The following is an 18455-nucleotide window of genomic DNA, read 5'->3' on the forward strand; positions in this document are numbered from 1 at the left end:
GCTGGAGACCAAAGGAAAACGTGATGAACAAGGCTTGGAGATGGAGAAATGGAGCCTTGAGCAAGAAGTGAAAAGGGATAGTTTGACTTAGGGCTTAAACAATTAATGAATTAATTAATTAATTTACCCCTCCTTTAGCTCACTGCGTGGTATTACTGTTACTTCCTTCACACACCTATCGTTATCTGAAATCAATTATTACTTGCATGATATTTATTTTTTTAAGTAAACTCTACACCTAACGTGGGACTCAAACTTAGGACCCCAAGGTCAAGCGTTGCATTACTTATTTGCATGTTTATTGCTTGCTGTAACCCTTCCTCTCTTAGGACAGAAATCTTCTCTATCTTCCTCATAACTGTATCCCTGATAAAATACAGTGCCTAGAACATCATGCAATAAATAGTTCTTGGATGAATAACCACAAGGAACCCAATAAGAAGTATTTTAACTAAATATAAATGTAGTCGATACTTTACAGATTTTTTTTTAAGTTCTAGGTACTGGGGCTCATACTTTGCTTGCCTTCTTTATGATTTATGAAAGTCGGGTAAGGTGAGAAAAATTGACCAAGGGAAATATACCTACTTAAGGAGTTAGGTTATCAAGGAAAGAGGTACTCTACCGAAATCCATTATTTGGGTTCTAGTTTGTTCTACACTCCCTTACGTGCTAGAGGGAGGGTAGCTGGTTCATTTCTGATTCCCTCATCAGCGACCAGGACACCGCTGGGAAGGAAATGGGCGCTCAATAATAAACATTTGAGGAATGAAAGAACCTGACAAGAAGCTAAGAATACCTTTATGAGCGAACTGGCTCGGACGGGCTGCAGTTCCCCCCCGGGGCAGGCGGCGGCGCCAGCGCTACACCAGCTCGGCCGCCGGCAGTTCTTGGTCCCTCCGGCTGACCGTCCAACGCTAGGCCCCGAGGCCGGTGCCGGAGTTAACCAATAGGAAACCGTATTAGTTGTGGGGTCTGGCAGTGATGCCCAATGAGCGTAGCGGGTGTAGGTAAGGGGAGGTGCGACGGGGAGGGGCAGCGGGGAGCGGTTGGAGGTGGGAGCTGGCGCTGCGGGCCGGGCGCGGGCCGGGGAGCTGCGATGCGGACGGGACAGCGGCGGTGACCCGAGCTGCCGCCCGACATGAACTCGCTGGAGCAGGCGGAAGGTAGAGTGGGCTTGCTGGGTTGCCCGGGCCCGTCCCGGGCTCCTCCCGGAAGCCGGCGGGGCTCTGGAGGGGCTGGAGTGGCGAGGACCCCGCCCCGGGGAGAGGAGGCCGAGAAGGATGGACTGAAGGGGCTCGGAGCTTGGGGGCCGAGGGGCGGCCAGAGAGGGCCGGACGCTGGTTCCGGCGCGTCTGGCCTCCGAGGGCGCTGGGGGGCCGTTGCGTCAGCTCTCCCATCCCCCCTCTCCCCCCACCCCCCGCAGCTTGGACCGGGAGCCCCTCTCCTGTGCTGCTTTTGTTTTTATTCATTGGCAAAGATTTGCATTTTGCTTTCAGTGAATGCTAATTCACCTTATTTTATATTGATAACCATGGGAGTTGTATCTTTAATTCCTGTTGTGGTTTCCGGTAACCGTTGGAGTAAGGGAGTGCCTCTTGATCTCCTTTTAAAGTTTAAGAAACGCGACCGAGCCTTCGTTGCTCACTCAGGAGCACCTTGGACGCCCCTTTTAGAAGGCCTCCGAGTTTGAGCTTCAATAGTGTCACGAAGATCACCTGTAACCCATTCAGAGGGAGGAAAGGGGAGTGTCTTTCCACACCCACCCGTTAGCCGTGTCAGGAGTCCAGTAAGACCGGACAGAAAGCATAGCCATTAATTAAACATGAGGTCTGGAAAGCGGAATCGGGTCATTGCGGTCAAATAGACCTGGAAGCCTTTGAGGTTAGGGGAATACGTTGTTCTAATAGAAAGTTCTTGGTTCCAACAGAATTAAAACTCGCCCTGATTCTGATCCTTTTATTTGCAACCCCCAAAATTCTAGCTTTTGGCGCCGGCTGAGGCTGCTGCTGATTTTCCACATACCATTTTACGAAGCTTCTAAAAGTGAACCAGCCAGTTTCCTTATATGTGAAATTGGAATTAAAGAAATCTAATGTTTTTGTCAAGTGCTTAAAGCTGTCATAGTAAACGAAGTAAACAGTGCAGTGATACATGTAAGTTGGCGTGTAACACCTGAAGCAGTTAGAGTATCTAAAATTTCATGTTAATAGATTCAAACTCGTCAGAGTGGCTAATTAGGAATTTGACATCTCTTTACCTAGATCTCAAGGCTTTTGAGAGGAGACTTACAGAATATATTCATTGTTTGCAACCTGCCACTGGACGTTGGAGAAGTAAGTTCTTGAATGTTTCTTTAAGGCAAAATAAACTGACAATTGATACTTTTATCTCTGCCTAGCAATGATTTGCTTTTGTGTAAAATTTTTGGTTAACAAATGTTTTACTAAACCATAAGATTTCCTTTTGTTTTGACAGTTTTTACTTTTTTTTTTTAAGTTTGTTTATTTTGAGAGAAAGTGGGGGAGGAGCAGAGAGAGAATCCCAAGCAGGCGCCACACTGTCAGCGCACAGCTGGACTAGGGATCGATCTCAGAAACTGTGAGATCACGACCGGAGCAGAAATCAAGAGTCAGAGGCTTAACTGGCTGAGCCACCCAGGCGCCCCTGTTGTGACAGTTTTTAAATTTATTTAAATTTGTAAACAATGCATCGTAAAGAAATTGTGAAGAAAAGGAACTGGCCATACAGTGTTTTATGTGTTTGAATTTTTATTTTTCCGTTAAAATACATGCACTTTTAAAATTAAATATTACAATATTGATAAGTAACATATATAATAATTTCAGGAGCTTGTTTAGCAGTTTTACAATTTGGTTATAAACTGTTGAAGTTTTATTGAGGAAAACCATATTTAATATATATTTTACAAAGGTTATAAAATTACCCTTAGTTTTTTTTTTTTTGTTTTTTTTTTTTTTAACATTTATTTATTTTTGAGACAGAGAGAGACAGAGCATGAACGGGGGAGGGGCAGAGAGAGAGGGAGACACAGAATCGGAAGCAGGCTCCAGGCTCTGAGCCATCAGCCCAGAGCCTGACGCGGGGCTCGAACTCACGGACCGCGAGATCGTGACCTGAGCCGAAGTCGGACGCTCAACCGACTGAGCCACCCAGGCGCCCCAAATTACCCTTAGTTTTAGCAGAGCGTGATTGTGTTGTTTGAAAGCCTATCCAAGAAAACATTCACCTTTTAACTGTATATTCAAAATGTCACAAGTAACACAAAATAGGATTGAAATAATTGTGGTTATTACCCCGTGGAAATACACAAGAAATGCAGACAAATACACAAGTAATGACCTCAGCACACAAAATGCTTTACTCACTTATGTTGGGACCAGTCTTAGGTTCTTGGATGTATATTATTAAAATTGAATTCCTGCAGGGGCACCTGGGTGGCTCAGTGGGTTGAGCGCCGGGCTTCAGCTCAGGTCATGATCTCGCAGTCTGAGTTTGAGCCCCGTGTCGGGCTCTGTGCTGACAGCTCAGAGCCTGGAGCCTGCTTCGGATTCTGTGTTCCCCTCTCTTTCTCTGCCCCTCCCCCACTCATGTTCTGTCTGTCTCAGAAATAAACATTAAAAAAAAATTTTTTTTTAAATTGAATTCCTGCAAAGAGGGAAGTACAACAGCACGTGTTGAAAACATCCTGCATTTCAAAGTGTAATTCAGTTTGTGGGACCAGAGAGCACTATTGCAGTTAGGAGTGTTTTCTGTGTCAAGACTATTTGTGATGTTTTTATTAGATCTATTGGCAAAATTTCATTTGTATGCTGTGAGGATTCTGATTGGTCAGAATTTACAGGTAATGATTTTCTCAAGTTCTTTGGTTTATGGAGGAATTACCCCATAAACCTTATTTCACTGCTACTTCAAATTTTTTCCTTTTTTTTGTAAAAAAAAAAATTTTTTTTTTAAATGTGTGAGAGAGAGCCTGAGCAGGGGAGGGGCAGAGAGAGAGAGGGAGACACAGAATCCAAAGCAGGTTCCAGGCTCTGACTGTGAGCACAGAGCCCAATGTGGGGCTTGAACCCACCAACTGTGAGACCATGACCTGAGCTAAAGTCGGCCACTCAACTGACTGAGCCATGTAGGTACCCCCAAAACTTTTTTAAATGTATATGATAATGTCCTATCTTACAAAATATAATATAGTGAGTGTACTTTATTTTTTTCTGTGATTGATGGTCTCTGTGCTTATTTGAAAATGACTTCAGCTTGGGTAATACACCAATCAAAAATATGTGTCTGAGGTCCCTTCTGGTGGGTTTGATTTTGCTTTTGCTTCATTTTCCAAAAGAGGCATCTGTGTAGTATATATTTCTTATTTGAAATAAGGAATTATAAGAAATTGAGTTTAGTCTGTTCTGAGCTGAGAATATAATTTTGAAATTTTGATTCTGTACTAAATACCTAAAATGAAGATTGTTTTCCTATGATTTGCCTCTTCTAAAAATACATCACCAGGAATCCTAGATACAGTTTTACTATGTTTCTATTGTTCTTTGAATCCTGATCTTTACATTTTAACACTGTCTGCATCCTAACTGAAGGACAGTAGCTTGATACCCAGAATATTAACTAAGTCTTAGTGCACTTTTATTATTTTCCAGGAGTACTATTTATTTTTAAAAGAAATTTTTTCAAAGATTTCCTTTTTGTATACATATATACACGTACATCTGTCTATATATATATATGTGTGTATATATATATATATATATATATATATATATATATATACACACACATACACACACACATACCGATACCCAATGTGGGGCTCAAACCAGCAACTCCAAGATCAGAGTCACATTCTCCACTGACTAAGCCAGCCAGGTGCCCAGTACTGTTTACTGTTACGTTTTATTTAGGATCTATTTAGAATTCCTAAAATAATTCTAGCTTAGTGGGGAGGAAGAAAACTTTTCTTAGTTCTACTATCAGTCATTTTTACCCTGATCTTCAAGTCTCTAAAGAAAATCTGATCTTGATTGTGTACTCCACATTCCTAACAGCAGACAGTTGTCTGCAAGGCAAAATCCTCTAGTCAGAATTCTCTGTGCATTCATAAAGGAGTCTTTGGTTTTTTTACATTTCAAAATGAGAGGTGTTTTTTGTTTTTTAACTTGAATTTACAAAATCTGCAAAATCACAAAGCACTTTGAAAGTTACATAATATGGAATCTTATATTAAAATTTTACTATCTTGGTTCTTACTGCTTTTAATTTCATTGATCTTCGAAAGTTCTGACTAATAGGGACAGTATTATCCTCAGTTACTAAGTATCCCGGTTTTTATGTGAATTCCTCAAGGTCATACAGCAAGTTTCCTAATTCCTCAGTTGAGTGCATTCCCCATTTTAAAATTTTTTTTTTTAACGTTTATTTATTTTTGAGACAGAGAGAGACAGAGCATGAACAGGGGAGGGGCAGAGAGAGAGGGAGACACAGAATCCGAAACAGGCTCCAGGCTCTGAGCCGTCAGCACAGAGCCCGACGCGGGGCTCGAACTCACGGACGGTGAGATCATGACCTGAGCCGAAGTCAGACGCTCAACCGACCAAGCCACCCAGGCGCCCCTGCATTCCCCATTTTAATAAAATGCTGCATCCTTTGGCTGTCATTTATTAGGAATTGGTGGTATTTGTATACATTTATTCATTTATAGATTTATGTATTTGTTGACGGCTTATGTCCTTACTAATCTCATGTTTATCTTTCTTCAGTGCTTCTCATAGTGGTATCTGTCTGTACAGCTACTGGTGCCTGGAACTGGTTAATAGATCCCGAGACACAAAAGGTAGAAGTTTTTATTTATTTTATTTATTTATTTTTATTTTTTTTATTACATTTATTTATTTTTGAGAGAGAGAGAAAGCGCACACAAGTGGGGGAGGGGCAGAGAGAGAAAAGGAGACACAGAATCCGAAGCAGGCTCCAGGCTCTGAGCTGTCAGCACAGAGCCGGATGCAGGGCTTGAACCCACAGACCATGAGATTATGACCTGAGCGGAAGTCAGATGCCCAACTGACTGAGCCACCCAGGCACCCCTAGAAGTTTTGATTTAAAATTTTTTGCAGATTAAATGAGGTAATGTAGTGGTGCTTTTGTTCATCGTAAAGTATTATTCAAATGCTACCTATTGTTACAAGTAGTGATATTGATCCTTATATTAAAAATATCCTGTATATTCATTTGCTTAAGAAAAACTTTGGTTGGCTCTTGTAGATTAAGTATCTTTCACAGGGAAAAAGGCCTAAGAAATATTACTCCACTTACACTACTTCTCCTTCATTTCTGAGCTTTTTACATATCTTTTTACGTATATTCACGTATTTTTAAATATTTCAGTGTAAACATTGTCTTTATTCTCTTTTGTTCATTTAGGGTCATCTGTGCCAGCTTTAAAAAATTATAAAATACGATTTTCTTCTATGACATATCTTTAGTAGTTCCTTTCCTCATACCATAAAGTATTTGAGATGACTTCGCAGGAAACATATATGATAAAATAGCAAAATATAAGTGTAAAACAAAGTCAAATTAGAATAAAAAAGACTGATTGGAGGGCCAAAAACAGGAAGGAAACCAGGTCACAGACAAGGCCATGTGGGCCGGGAAACTTGCCAAAACTGAGTTACAAATTAGTCTCTGAGTTACCTAATCAATAAAGTCACAGTTCCATGGTTTTGTTTCTCTGTGAAGAGAACACATGTATAAGTTCCATAAGCTAGCAAAAATTTTGTCCACGTTTATCTTTTAAAAAAAAATTTCCTGCCTGAAATTTAATATAGGAAACACTGAGAGATCTCCCGTTGGGCACTGTCCAAGAACATCCCTATACCAAATGCAATAACAGATTTCATAATGTTATATCTTGAAGCATCCTTTGATGAAATCTGATAGCGTGTTTCTCAAAATTCTACCTCTTTCTTCTAACTTGTACCTTAATTTCAAACTCGCGCTTTTTTATTAGAGAAGCCACAGTCTCCCATTTTTCAGTGAAGTTTTTTTTCCCTCAGTGGAGCTTTATTTAGGTAATAATGTTGTAATTTTCTCAAATCGTAGACCCACATCCTTTTTTAAAGTGTAATTAGGTAGACTACTTCTACCAGCTTTATTTATAGTCTGTTAGGTTCTACAGAAGAAAAACCTAAAAGCCAGCTTTTGTCAGCAGTCCGAATGGCAATTCAGGCAGCCAGGGGTTTATTTAGCATGTAGTTTCCCTGACTTTATCCACTGGGGTGGAGATATAAAAGAATAGGAGGTAGGGGAGGTTGGAGATGGAATTTTACGTTAATACAGGAGTTTTTATGGCAGATAGGAAACTCTCTTGTGTGTTCATTTAAAAAAGTCGGATCTTAAGCCTGTGCTTGGTGCTCCTCTTCAGGGGAAGAGTGAGGAGGCTGCCAAGAAGATTGAAAAGGTCTGTCTTGGGAAATGAATCTGACTTCTAATTGGGAAAAATATAAGCTGATTTCAGCTAGTTGAGATCTTAATAAAACACAGAATTAAATGTAATTTGAAATAGGCCCAAAACTCTGTAGTTAATGTAATTTTCTAAATTAGGTGAGAATATAACTATTAGCCTAAGGGTTAGCTCTTTGTATTTCAGTATTTAATAACCTCAAACCTGAAAGGAGTTTTAAAAAGCAATTGTTTCTGTAGCGAGAGTTGCAGACTCGAAAGCCAGTGTGTGTCTAGCTGGGAGAACCTGAGGAGAGAAGGAATATAGCCCACTGGACAGTACACAGATGCCTGATCTAAAGGGGGAAATTGGGATTTAGATGCAGTTGATTGTTTCCATGGAGGAAAGAAAGCTGATACTGACTGTTCTAGTTAAAATTAACACCTAAGACACCATATGTGCTTATATTGTGTAGGCCATGTGAAATAGAGCTGGCCTGTGGAAATTCCTGTCCTTAAAGGTTTCACGAAGACGTTCCTCTGGACCATTAACCTTTATGCAGAATTTTATTCTTCTGGGAGCTTTTTCCGTTTCTGATATTTCAGCCTCTCATTTCTTCATCTGACAAATCTATTTAACCCATACCATGCTGACCCAGCTAGCTTTTTTTAAGTTTAGTTCTCTTTCTTGAAATATGTACGCATCTCTCAGTAGGAGAGTGAGGTACACAGGCCTTTGGCTTAATTCTCTTGCTCCCATTTAGTAACTAGTCCGCTTGATTTCTTTTTCCAGACTTTAAACACATCTTTCCTTCTTCAAGTTCTATTCCCCAGTCATCTGGCTGCAGTGCCCACTCTTGTTCCAGTGCTGGACCCTGGACTCTTATCTCCACGTATTCATGTTGTCCTGTTGCCTGTTGTCATCTGATTATACCCAGATCTGAAATTAGCCCTTTGTTTCTCTTAGACTCTGATTTGTTTGTTTGTTTGTTTCTTTGTTTGAAGTAGGCTCCATACCCCATGTGGGGCTTGAACTCATGGCCCTTGAGATCAAGAGTCAGATGCTCTACCAACTGAGCCAGCCAGGTGTCCCGTTCTTGTGCTTTTTTAAATTGCTTCTTGCTAGGAAGGGTTCAGTAAATATTTTTGGTAGGATGGTTTTTGATTATAGGAATGCACTTGTAATGGTTCAAGTCCTGAGAATGAACGGGGGGATTATTGCTATCTTGTTAGGTGAAAGATACGAAACAAATTATTTTTATGGCCAGCAGAACAACTAAGATTATTTTGAATTCTTCAAATCCTCGTATTTTGAGATGATTAAAATGTTAACATGTATTTAAGCACAAGTGGGGAGGTAGGTGTTGGTATTGTTCTGAGATTTTGAACATTTTTATATTTCAAACTCTTCTTTTTCAGGTGTCCTTCTTCACGTCATTATGGAATCACCCATTCTTCACCATTAGCTGTATCACTCTGATAGGCTTGTTTTTTGCTGGAATACACAAGCGGGTCGTTGCCCCGTCAATGTATCCTTTGCAGAATTGAGTTTTAGTCTCAGCTTAAAGCACCTTCTTGATCATCTAGGGGTTGTTAAAAGCTTATTCCTCATATGATCAATTTTCCTTTGACCACAGTTTTTCAGTATAGCTGCTCGATGTCGAACTGTACTAGCAGAATACAACATGTCTTGTGACGATGTGAGTATTGTTTATGTTAAAAAATTACAGATCTGCGTGAGAGGACTGAACGGTTTTGGCTTAAGTAAAACAGACATTAATATAGATTGTCAGTCGGCAAGGATTAATGGTGGGAATATTCTTTATAGCACTGATCCTAAGATACACATTTACGTCTCTGAAATTGAGATGCATCTAATAATTTGTGGTGTTGTACAGTTTAGTCTTTTCTTTTAAGTAAGCTCTGTGCCAGTGTGGGGTTTGAACTCAAAACCCTGAAATCAAGAGTCACAGGCTCTACTGACTGAGCCCGCCAGGCACCCCCAATTTAATCTTTATTAATGACATCGCTTTTTAGCCTTTTGGCTAAGATCAAGTGTAATCTTTCTTAATGACATAAAATCACCATATAGTGTCTTATAATTGAAGTCATCATAGGTCTAATATAGAGTGGTCACTATGGGCCAAAACTAGCTTGGTGGGTGTAGGTTTTGTAAACTAATGGTATTCTGTATGTAGGATTTTAAATTAGATCTCAGATCAACAGACTACAGACATACAAGCCAACTGTGTTTTTAAAAGTTGATCAGATTTTGACGTATTAAGAGTATCTCAGGTGTCCGATTGGCTCATTCAGTAGAGCACTTGACTCTTAATCTCAGGATGGTGAGTTCAAGCCCCACGTTGGGGGTGGAGCCTAGTTAAAATTAAAAGATAATATCTCATGGTTTTGATTTGCTTATTTATTAAGGTGTTTTTTTCCTTCAAATCAAAAAATTATTGGGGTGTTTTGGGTGGCTCAGTCAGTTAAACGTCTGACTTCAGCTCAGGTTATGATCTCAAAGCTCATGAATTTGAGCCCCACGTTGGGCTCTGTGCTGCTAGCTCAAAGCCTGAAGCCTGCTTCGAATTCTTGGTCTCCCTCTCTTCTGCCCCTCCCCTGTTCACACTCTGTTTCTCTCTCCTTCAAAAATAAATAAACATTAAAAAAAATGTTTTTTAATGTATTAAGTAATACCTTGTATAAAAAATTAGAATAAAGAGGAAAAAAAGATACTAGGAGCAGGAAGCCCACTGCTATGAGTGAAGAGAATAAAGACTAAACACTTTGATTTTTTTTAATGTTTATTTAATTTTTTAATGTTTATTTACCTTTGAGAGAGACAGAGTGTAAGTGGGGGAGGGACAGAGAGGGAGACTCAAACTGAAGTAGGCTTGAGGCTCTGAGCTATTAGCACAGAGCCCGAGGTGGGGCTTGAAGTCACATCATGACCTGAGTGGAAGTTGGACACAACTGAGCCACCCAGGTGCCTCTTTGTTGATTTTTGAGAGAGAGAGAAAGTGCGCACGCATGCACAGGCCGGGGAGGGGCAGAAAGGAGACAGAATCCAAAGCCTCCTGGAGGCTCTGAGCTGTCAACACAGAATCACATCATGACCTGAGCGGAAGTTGGACACGTAACCAACTGAGCCACCCAGGGGTCCCAACACTGATTTTTTAAAAATTAGGAGAGAAGGGGGCGCCTGGGTGGCTCAGTCGGTTGAGTGTCTGACTTCGGCTCAGGTCATGATCTCACAGTTTGTGGGTTCGAGCCCTGTGTCGGGCTCTGTGCTCGTGTCCAGCTCAGAGCCTGGAGTCTGCTTCGATTCTGTGTCTCCCTCCCTCTCTGCCCCTAGCTTGCGCATGCTCTCTCTCTCTCTCTCTCTCTCTCTCAGTCTCAAAAAAAAATAAACATAAAAAAATTTTTTTTAAAAATTAGGAGAGAACAAGGGTAGTATTTTAAGTCAAAAGGGAAGAATTGGGCTAGTAGTGTTTAGATAATTGACTTCATTTGGAAAAAAATGAATTTAGATCTCTGCATCAATTAAACTAAATTCCAGGTAAAGTTTTTTATTTATATATATATTTATTTATTTTGAGAGAGAATGAGAGAGTGGAGGAGGGGCAGAGGGAGAGGGAGAGAATCCCAAGCAGGCTCCACACTGTCAGTGAGGAGTCCAACGCAGGGCTCAAACTTCACAACTTGTGGGATCATGACCTAAGTCGAAGTCCGATGCTTAACCGAATGAGCCACCCAGGCGCCCCTGGTTGTAAATGTATTTAAGAAGACATTCACATCCCACAATTAAAGCATTAGAAGAAAATACAGGTGAATATGTTTATAATCTTGGTGCAGAAAAGCTCCTTTTTAAGACACAGAAACGCCATCATGGAAGAGGTTGGATTCCTTTAGTTGCATCGACATTTGGAAATTTTGTACAGCAAAAGGCAAGAAATTAAGTAGTGATTAGGTATTTGTGGGGCACCTGGCTGCCTCAGTGGCAAAAGCATGTGACTCCTGATCTCAGGGTCATGAGTTCGAGCCCCACATTGGGTGTAGAGATTATTGCAAAAACTAAATAACTTAAAGGGTGGGGGGGCACCTGAGTGACTCATTCTGTTAAGTATGTGACTTGATTTTGACTCAAGTCATGATCTCGTAGTTTGTGGGATTGAGCTCCACATCAGGCTCTATGCTGACAGCGTGGACTCTGTTTAGAAGTTTCTGTCTCTCTCTCTCTCTCTCTCTCTCTCTCTCTCTCTCTCTCTGCCTCTCCCCTCTGTGCACTCAGGCTCGCTCTCGCTCTCTCTCTCAAGATCAAAAAATACATACATTTGAAAGGTATCTAGTAGAGGATAGAATCCAGAATATTTAAAGACGTATTAAAAATCAATAAAAAAAGACAAATAGTACATTTGATACGTGGGAAAAAGTAAGTCAAATCATAGAAGCGGTACTACAAATAGCCTCATTTGTAATTGGGGAAATGCAAGGTAAAACTGAGTTTCCATTTGTTTGTCTTGCCTACCTGTCACATGGGCAGAAGTTAAACCCCCAGAACTGTGCTGAAGTAGATGCATCCACACGCTGCCTGTGGCAAACATACACTGGTATGGCCGTGTTGGAAGGCAGTTTCATCATCCTGTAAGATGTAAAATTGGCATGCCTCATGACCCAACCATTCTCCTTTTCTTCATCTCCCCCCAGTGGGGACCATCACATGTACACAAGGAGGCAGGTACGAGGTCGCTCATCGCAGCATCCTTCGCAGTATGGAAAAAATGGAAACAGGTTTTATGTTTCTCAACAGGGGGGTGGGAAAATAGGAAAGCACAAGTAAATCTGTAAATGTGGACATGGAAGGACCTCCAAGATAAGTTAGGTGCAAGAAGAAAATTACCAAACAATATACTCAGTTTGGTATTTTTTTTTCAGTTGTTTTTTTCCCTAGTACCATTTATTTTTTAATTCTGGTAGAGTTAACATACAGTGTTCTGTTAGTTTCAGGTGTACAATATAGTGATTTCAGCAATTCCATACATCGCCTGGTGCTCGGCCCCACAATTGCACTCCTTAATCCCCATCACCTGTTTAACCAATCCCCCCCCCCTCCCCTCTGGTAACCACCAGTTTGTCCTCCATAATTAAGAGATTGAGAGTCAGTTTCTTGGTTTGTCTCCTTTTTCTTTGCTCATTTTTGTTTACTGGGATATCCTCTCTCCCTCCCCCCTCTCCCCTTCCCTCCCTCCCTCTCCCTCCCTCTCCCTCCCCCTCCCTCCCCCCCCCCCGCCTCTCCCCCCTCCCCCCCCCGCCTCTCCCCCATGCTCACTTACTCTCTCTCAATAAATAAATAAATAAATAAAAACCCTCCAGGTTTTATTTATATATATGAATGTAAACCCATAGAACACAGTCTGGGAGAATTCATGCTAAAACTGATTTCTTCTGTAAGAGGGCTAGAATTTGAGATAGATGGAAGGAAGGATTTTGTTTAGCAGCATTTGCATTTTTTATTTTCTCTTTTTAAGTAATCTCTACACCCATCATGGGGCTTGAACTCAAAACTCTGAGATCAAAAGTTGTATGCTCCACCAACTGAGCCAGCCAGGCACCCCTGTATTTGAATTTTTTAATAACGAGATTACATTAGGGGTGCCTGGGTGGCTCAGTCACTTAAGCCTCCAGCTCTTGATTTTGGCTCAGGTTATGATCTCACAGTGTGTGGGTTTGAGCCCCATGTTAGGCTTTGCACTGATAGCATGGAACCTGCTTGGGGTTCTCCCCACTCCCCCTTTACCCCTCCCCTGGTGCATGCGTGCATGCTTCTCTTTCTCTCTCTCTCTCTCTCAAAATTTTTAAAAAACATAAAAAATGAGATTATATTAATGTCTTACTCATGTAATTTAAAATAGATTAAAACGGTGGATAAAACAAATGGTCTATTCATGCAGTGGAATACTGTATATTTTATGTTGTAATCAACAATATAAAATGATACAAACTACTGAAACAGTAACATGGATGAATCTCACACCCATTGAGTGGAAGAAGTAGATGCAAAAGGACACACACTAGTATTCCATTTGTGTAAAGATCAGAGACAGGCAGGGGTGCCTGGGTGGCTCAGTCGGTTAAGCCTCTGACTTTGGCTCAGTTCATGGTCTCACGGTCCATGGGTTCGAGCCCCGCGTCGGGCTCTGTGCTGTCAGCTCAGAGCCTGGAGCCTGTTTCAGATTCTGTGTCTCCTTCTCTCTGTGACCCTCCCCCGTTCATGCTCTGTCTCTCTCTGTCTCAAAAATAAACGTTAAAAAAAAAAAAATTAAAAAATTCTTTATAAAAAAAAAAAGATCAGAGACAGGCAGAATTTATGGTAAGTGGTTATGTCTGTGTAAGGAGTGGAGCTGCCATTGACTAGAAAGGGGCATGGAGGAACTTTCTGGGTGGTGGTGATGTTCTGTAGCTAGATCTGAGTGGTGGCTATGTGGCCGTATGTATTTGTTAAAACTCATAAAACTGTACACAAGGTTTGAACACTTAACTGTATATAAATTGTACCTCAACAAAACAGTGAAAAAATTAGTGTCCAAGTTCTACCAGTGTGTCAAGGAATTGTCAAAAATCAAATGGCTGAAAATGAAGTGAAAGGGAGAACCTTAAGGTGACCAGAATCTGGACAGCACTTTTTTTTTTTTTTTTTTAAGTTTAGTTTTGAGAGAGTGTGAGTGGGTGAGGGGCAGAGAGAGAAGGAGACAGAGAATCTGAAGCAGGCTCCAGGCTCCCAGTTCTCAGCACAGAGCCCAATGTGGGGCTCGAACCCAGAATCCTGAGATCATAACCTGAGCCGAAGTCGGATGCTCAACCGACTGAGCCACACAGGCGCCCCTGGACAGCACTTGTGACCTGAGGATACTGGAGTCTCAGCAACCAAAGGTGTCTTATGTTATGTTGCACATTCTCACTTCTCATAAAAGATATTAAGGAATTTTCAGACCTGCTTCTTTGACCCAATATTAGGCTCCAAGAGCCACCATGTATTGCGTGTGAATCGCATGCAGGGTTCTGGGCTTTTTACCCACACTGTCATAGTTAGGGTCTTCTGTTTTGTTTAATTATGTATTGTCCCATTTTACGGACGCATCACGATATAATGCCCTGTTCGTCATACAGTTGTTTCCACAGTTTCTATATTACGTATTGTATTCTCTGCCAGAACTTGAGCTCCGAGAGGACCAGGGAGTCTGTCTCGTTCATTCCTGGATCCCTAGCATTTCATGCAAGGCCTGGCCCATAGTAGGCACTCAGTAGATATTGAATGAAAGAGTTAGTACCATTTTTGTGTACAGCTTTACACTCAAGTCCAGTTTCGTTCAGAAAAATTCCCAGAAGTAGAACTATTTGGATTATGTGGTACGTACCCTTTTTTTGGGTAAATAAGACAGTTGGTCCAGGGCACCTGGCTGGCTCAGTCCATAGAGCATGTGACTCTTGATCTTGGGGTCATTAGCTCAAGCCCCACGTTGGGTATAGAGCTTATATTAAAAAAAAAAAAAAAGGGGGGGGCGCCTGGGTGGCGCAGTCGGTTAAGCGTCCGACTTCAGCCAGGTCACGATCTCACGGTCCGTGAGTTCGAGCCCCGCGTCGGGCTCTGGGCTGACTGCTCGGAGCCTGGAGCCTGTTTCCGATTCTGTGTCTCCCTCTCTCTCTGCCCCTCCCCCGTTCATGCTCTGTCTCTCTCTGTCCCAAAAATAAATAAAAAACGTTGAAAAAAAAAATTAAAAAAAAAAAAAAAAAAAAAGACCGTTGGCCTCACAGAAGAGTTATATCCACTTAACACTGAACTTGTGAGTGTCCAGTGCTCCAACCATTGGTTTGGTTTACATTTTCACTTGGAATTAAAAATGTAATGCTGGAAAAGGAAAAATGTTTTTGCTCAAATACATTTATGTTTTATAAATGTCCATTTGGCAAGGAGCATGAATTGGTTTATGCATGTTGGGATTTTATTCATTGGATTGATTGGTCGGTTTCTAGGTAGCCAGTGGACAGGGAATTCATCAAACAGATTGTGTTTTAAAGTGATGAAGATTTCAGAAAGAATGCTCCACACAAGGAAAACTTTGAAAACGTAACTATTAATTGATTAATCTTTACTTAATATAAAGGGGTGTTCTGATACCCTTCAAATGCACTTTAAGGTTTATGGAGAAGTGATATTTTTAATAGAACTGTGTATTGAAACATTTTTTTTTCATCTTTACAGACAGGAAAACTCATTTTGAAACCTAGGCCTCATGTTCAATGACAATGTGCGCTCGTCGTTATGGGACCTCCTACAGCCTTTCTTCAAATAAGTGATTGAGCAAAAAGCCATAAAGGATTCCTTTTACAGTTGGATATGTGAAGGTCATAGCAACAACTGACAAGAAGTGTGCAATATTTACCCAGGTGATCTTGATGATGATGGCTCGCATTCTCTGGCTCGGTACCTTTGATTATCTGTTTTCAGTATTAGTGTCACTTTAGTACTTCAGACCCTGCAGAGACTTTTGCAGATGAAGTATGTCTGTATGTTACTAAGTTAAACTTAGAAACAGAACCTCATCCAGTTTTTATAATGTATTTTTGCAAACTACTGTAAATAGCAAATCAATGCCAATGTTACAGGGGGAGATGTTACTCGGACTCTGTTCTCCTGCACCAGTATTTCAGGAACATCTGTTTGCCAGCCCCACAGCTCTTTAAACCCAGCTATCCTGCATAGCTGTGCCTTTCATTCTTACACTCCTCTGTTCTAATCATAATGCAAGAAAAACATCGGATTGAGCCTAAATTGAGGAAGACTCCTCTCCATTATGTATGTTGTAAGAAATTATAGACGTTTTGAGAAACAGTTTTCATTAAGCCAGATAGTGAATTTCAACCACTATTGTGTTAGTAAGTTTCCTGTTCATTGTTTTCGTTTAACGCTGAATATACTTTATGTTTTTTAATTAATTTTAAGAACACTCCACAAAGGCTTCTGAATATACAAGTTTAGTTATAAATTATGTAATGTCTGGGAATTCGATAGTCATTGTTTTAGATAATTGGATTTTATGCTGTGGTGGACGTGGCTGTGACACTAGTGTTGCACAGGTGTAATTGATCAGCCCCTCCATCACAAAGGTCACGTGGGAGCGGCACCACAAACCCGAGTCCACGGTTCTCACTGTTCAGAGAGTGTTAATGACATACTGTGTATGCATATTAGCCACATGTACTATAATAGCCCTGAAACTGAAACTATTAGGATTGCTGTAAATATTTTAAAGAACTGGAGGTGCCTTTTACCTGTTTACTAGAAGATTTTGAAAAGGTTTAAATTATTTCACAAGCTGTCTTTTAAATTCCATTTAACATAAAGCTGAAAATTCAGTTAACAGGACACAAACTTTTTAGCAAGGCTACCACTTAAATGTGTTGATCTTGGCTTTCATGTGTATAAAATTTTAATTCTTTAAGCTGCAGCAATAAAACCCTCTGCTCCTACGAAGTCATAAGAGGGTATTCTATATATTCGGCATTGTTTTATTTTCTGTAAATTTTGTAGGTAAATATGTGCATAAAAATAAATACTTTATATATAATTAGTGATTGGGCTTTTTTCTTGATTCATTGAAAATCTGTAATGCTTAAAAAATTTAAGGTACCATATGTATCAGATACAGGCAAGTTTGAAATAGATACCATTCTTTTTTTTTTTTTTAACGTTTATTTATTTTTGAGACAGAGAGAGACAGAGCATGAATGGGGGAGGGGCTGAGAGAGAAGGAGACACGGAAGCAGGCTCCAGGCTCTGAGCTGTCAGCCCAGAGCCTGACGCGGGGCTCGAACCCACGGACTGCGAGATCGTGACCTGAGCTGAAGTCGGACACTTAACCGACTGAGCCACCCAGGTGCCCCTAGATACCATTCTTTAACTCTGTCTAGTAGAGCACATTTCAAGTAGCAATTGTAGCTACCCAGTTTATTAAGCTACGACTACTTCATACTGACTACATACTGACTACTTCAGTATGTATTAACTTGTCACTATGTAATGACATTTGGCTCTTAATCAGGAGATGCAGGTTTTCTTGATCGTGCTTTACAAATTTGGATTGCCATCTTCCTCCAAGCACATAAAGCTGAAGAAGGATTTTATAGGTCCTTAATCCTTTTTAGGGTAATCAACTACTTTGAGTATTTAATGAATCTTCTCCCTTAGAAAAATAGTGTGTACATAAACTTGGCATGCTTTCAAGGATTTCCTGATGCTAGACTGCTTGGAATATATTGGCTCCAAGAAAGAAACATTTGTTATAGTTCCAAAGATTTTTTATACCTTTACTTATAGTAGAACAATTGATTTTTCCAAAAAATTTGGTCTGATTGAAATGGTCAAAGGATCCCTGTCAGGTTAGCCTCTCTTTACCACCACCCAGACCCTCTCATACCCCCTTCCACACTATTAGGAAATTACTGACTGAGTCCAGTCCAATGTCACAGGGAAAGCAGTCTTGGATTTTTCTTTTCATGTTTGTTTATTTTGAGAGAGGAAGAGAGAGAATCCCAAGCAGGCTCCGTGCTGTCAGGGCAGGTCCTGACACGGCGCTCAGTCTCACGAACCGTGAGATCGTGACCTGAGCCAAGATCAAGAGTTCGGAAGCTTAATCGACTGAGCCACCCAGGCAGTCTTGGATTTTAAAAGTGACTTTACTCTGGCTCTCCACGACTTACTAAAGACAGATCCAGCGCCAGAATCCCAAGTCTTGACTGAAAAGATGTGTGTGTTTGTTGAACTTAATTCATGAGCCGTTATAATGTTACAGTTAAGAATTTAGATTCTTGGGGCGCCTGAGTGGCTCAGTCAGCTGAGCGTCTGATTTCGGCTCAGGTCATGATCTCATGGTTTGTGGGTTTGAACTCTGCGTCAGGCTCTGTGCTGACAGCTCAGAGCCTGGAGC

General features: G+C 40.9%; 1 protein-coding gene across 1 annotated transcript; it reads left to right on the forward strand.

The window, feature by feature from the left end:
• The first annotated feature begins 1025 nt into the window (after positions 1 to 1025).
• CNEP1R1 (CTD nuclear envelope phosphatase 1 regulatory subunit 1) lies at positions 1026 to 17096 on the forward strand. The gene is made up of 6 exons (XM_019455997.2): positions 1026 to 1166; positions 2265 to 2336; positions 5790 to 5863; positions 8890 to 8999; positions 9116 to 9170; positions 15731 to 17096. The coding sequence occupies exons 1-6, from the start codon at positions 1142 to 1144 to the stop codon at positions 15770 to 15772; spliced, it is 378 nt and encodes a 125-aa protein (XP_019311542.1). The 5' UTR covers positions 1026 to 1141; the 3' UTR covers positions 15773 to 17096.
• The last annotated feature ends 1359 nt before the right edge of the window (positions 17097 to 18455 follow it).

This window comes from Panthera pardus, unplaced genomic scaffold (assembly GCF_024362965.1).
Source record: "Panthera pardus isolate Hobbes unplaced genomic scaffold, ASM2436296v1 HiC_scaffold_18, whole genome shotgun sequence".
Lineage (NCBI taxonomy): Eukaryota > Metazoa > Chordata > Mammalia > Carnivora > Felidae > Panthera > Panthera pardus.

Bases quoted from the DNA above. Each gene is read 5' to 3' on its own strand.
- CNEP1R1 (XM_019455997.2), top strand. From the start codon at position 1,142: ATGAACTCGCTGGAGCAGGCGGAAG. The intron at 9,000-9,115 runs GTATCCTTTGCA...ACAGTTTTTCAG, and splicing joins CGGGTCGTTGCCCCGTCAAT to TATAGCTGCTCGATGTCGAA. The intron at 9,171-15,730 runs GTGAGTATTGTT...TCATCTTTACAG, and splicing joins ACAACATGTCTTGTGACGAT to ACAGGAAAACTCATTTTGAA.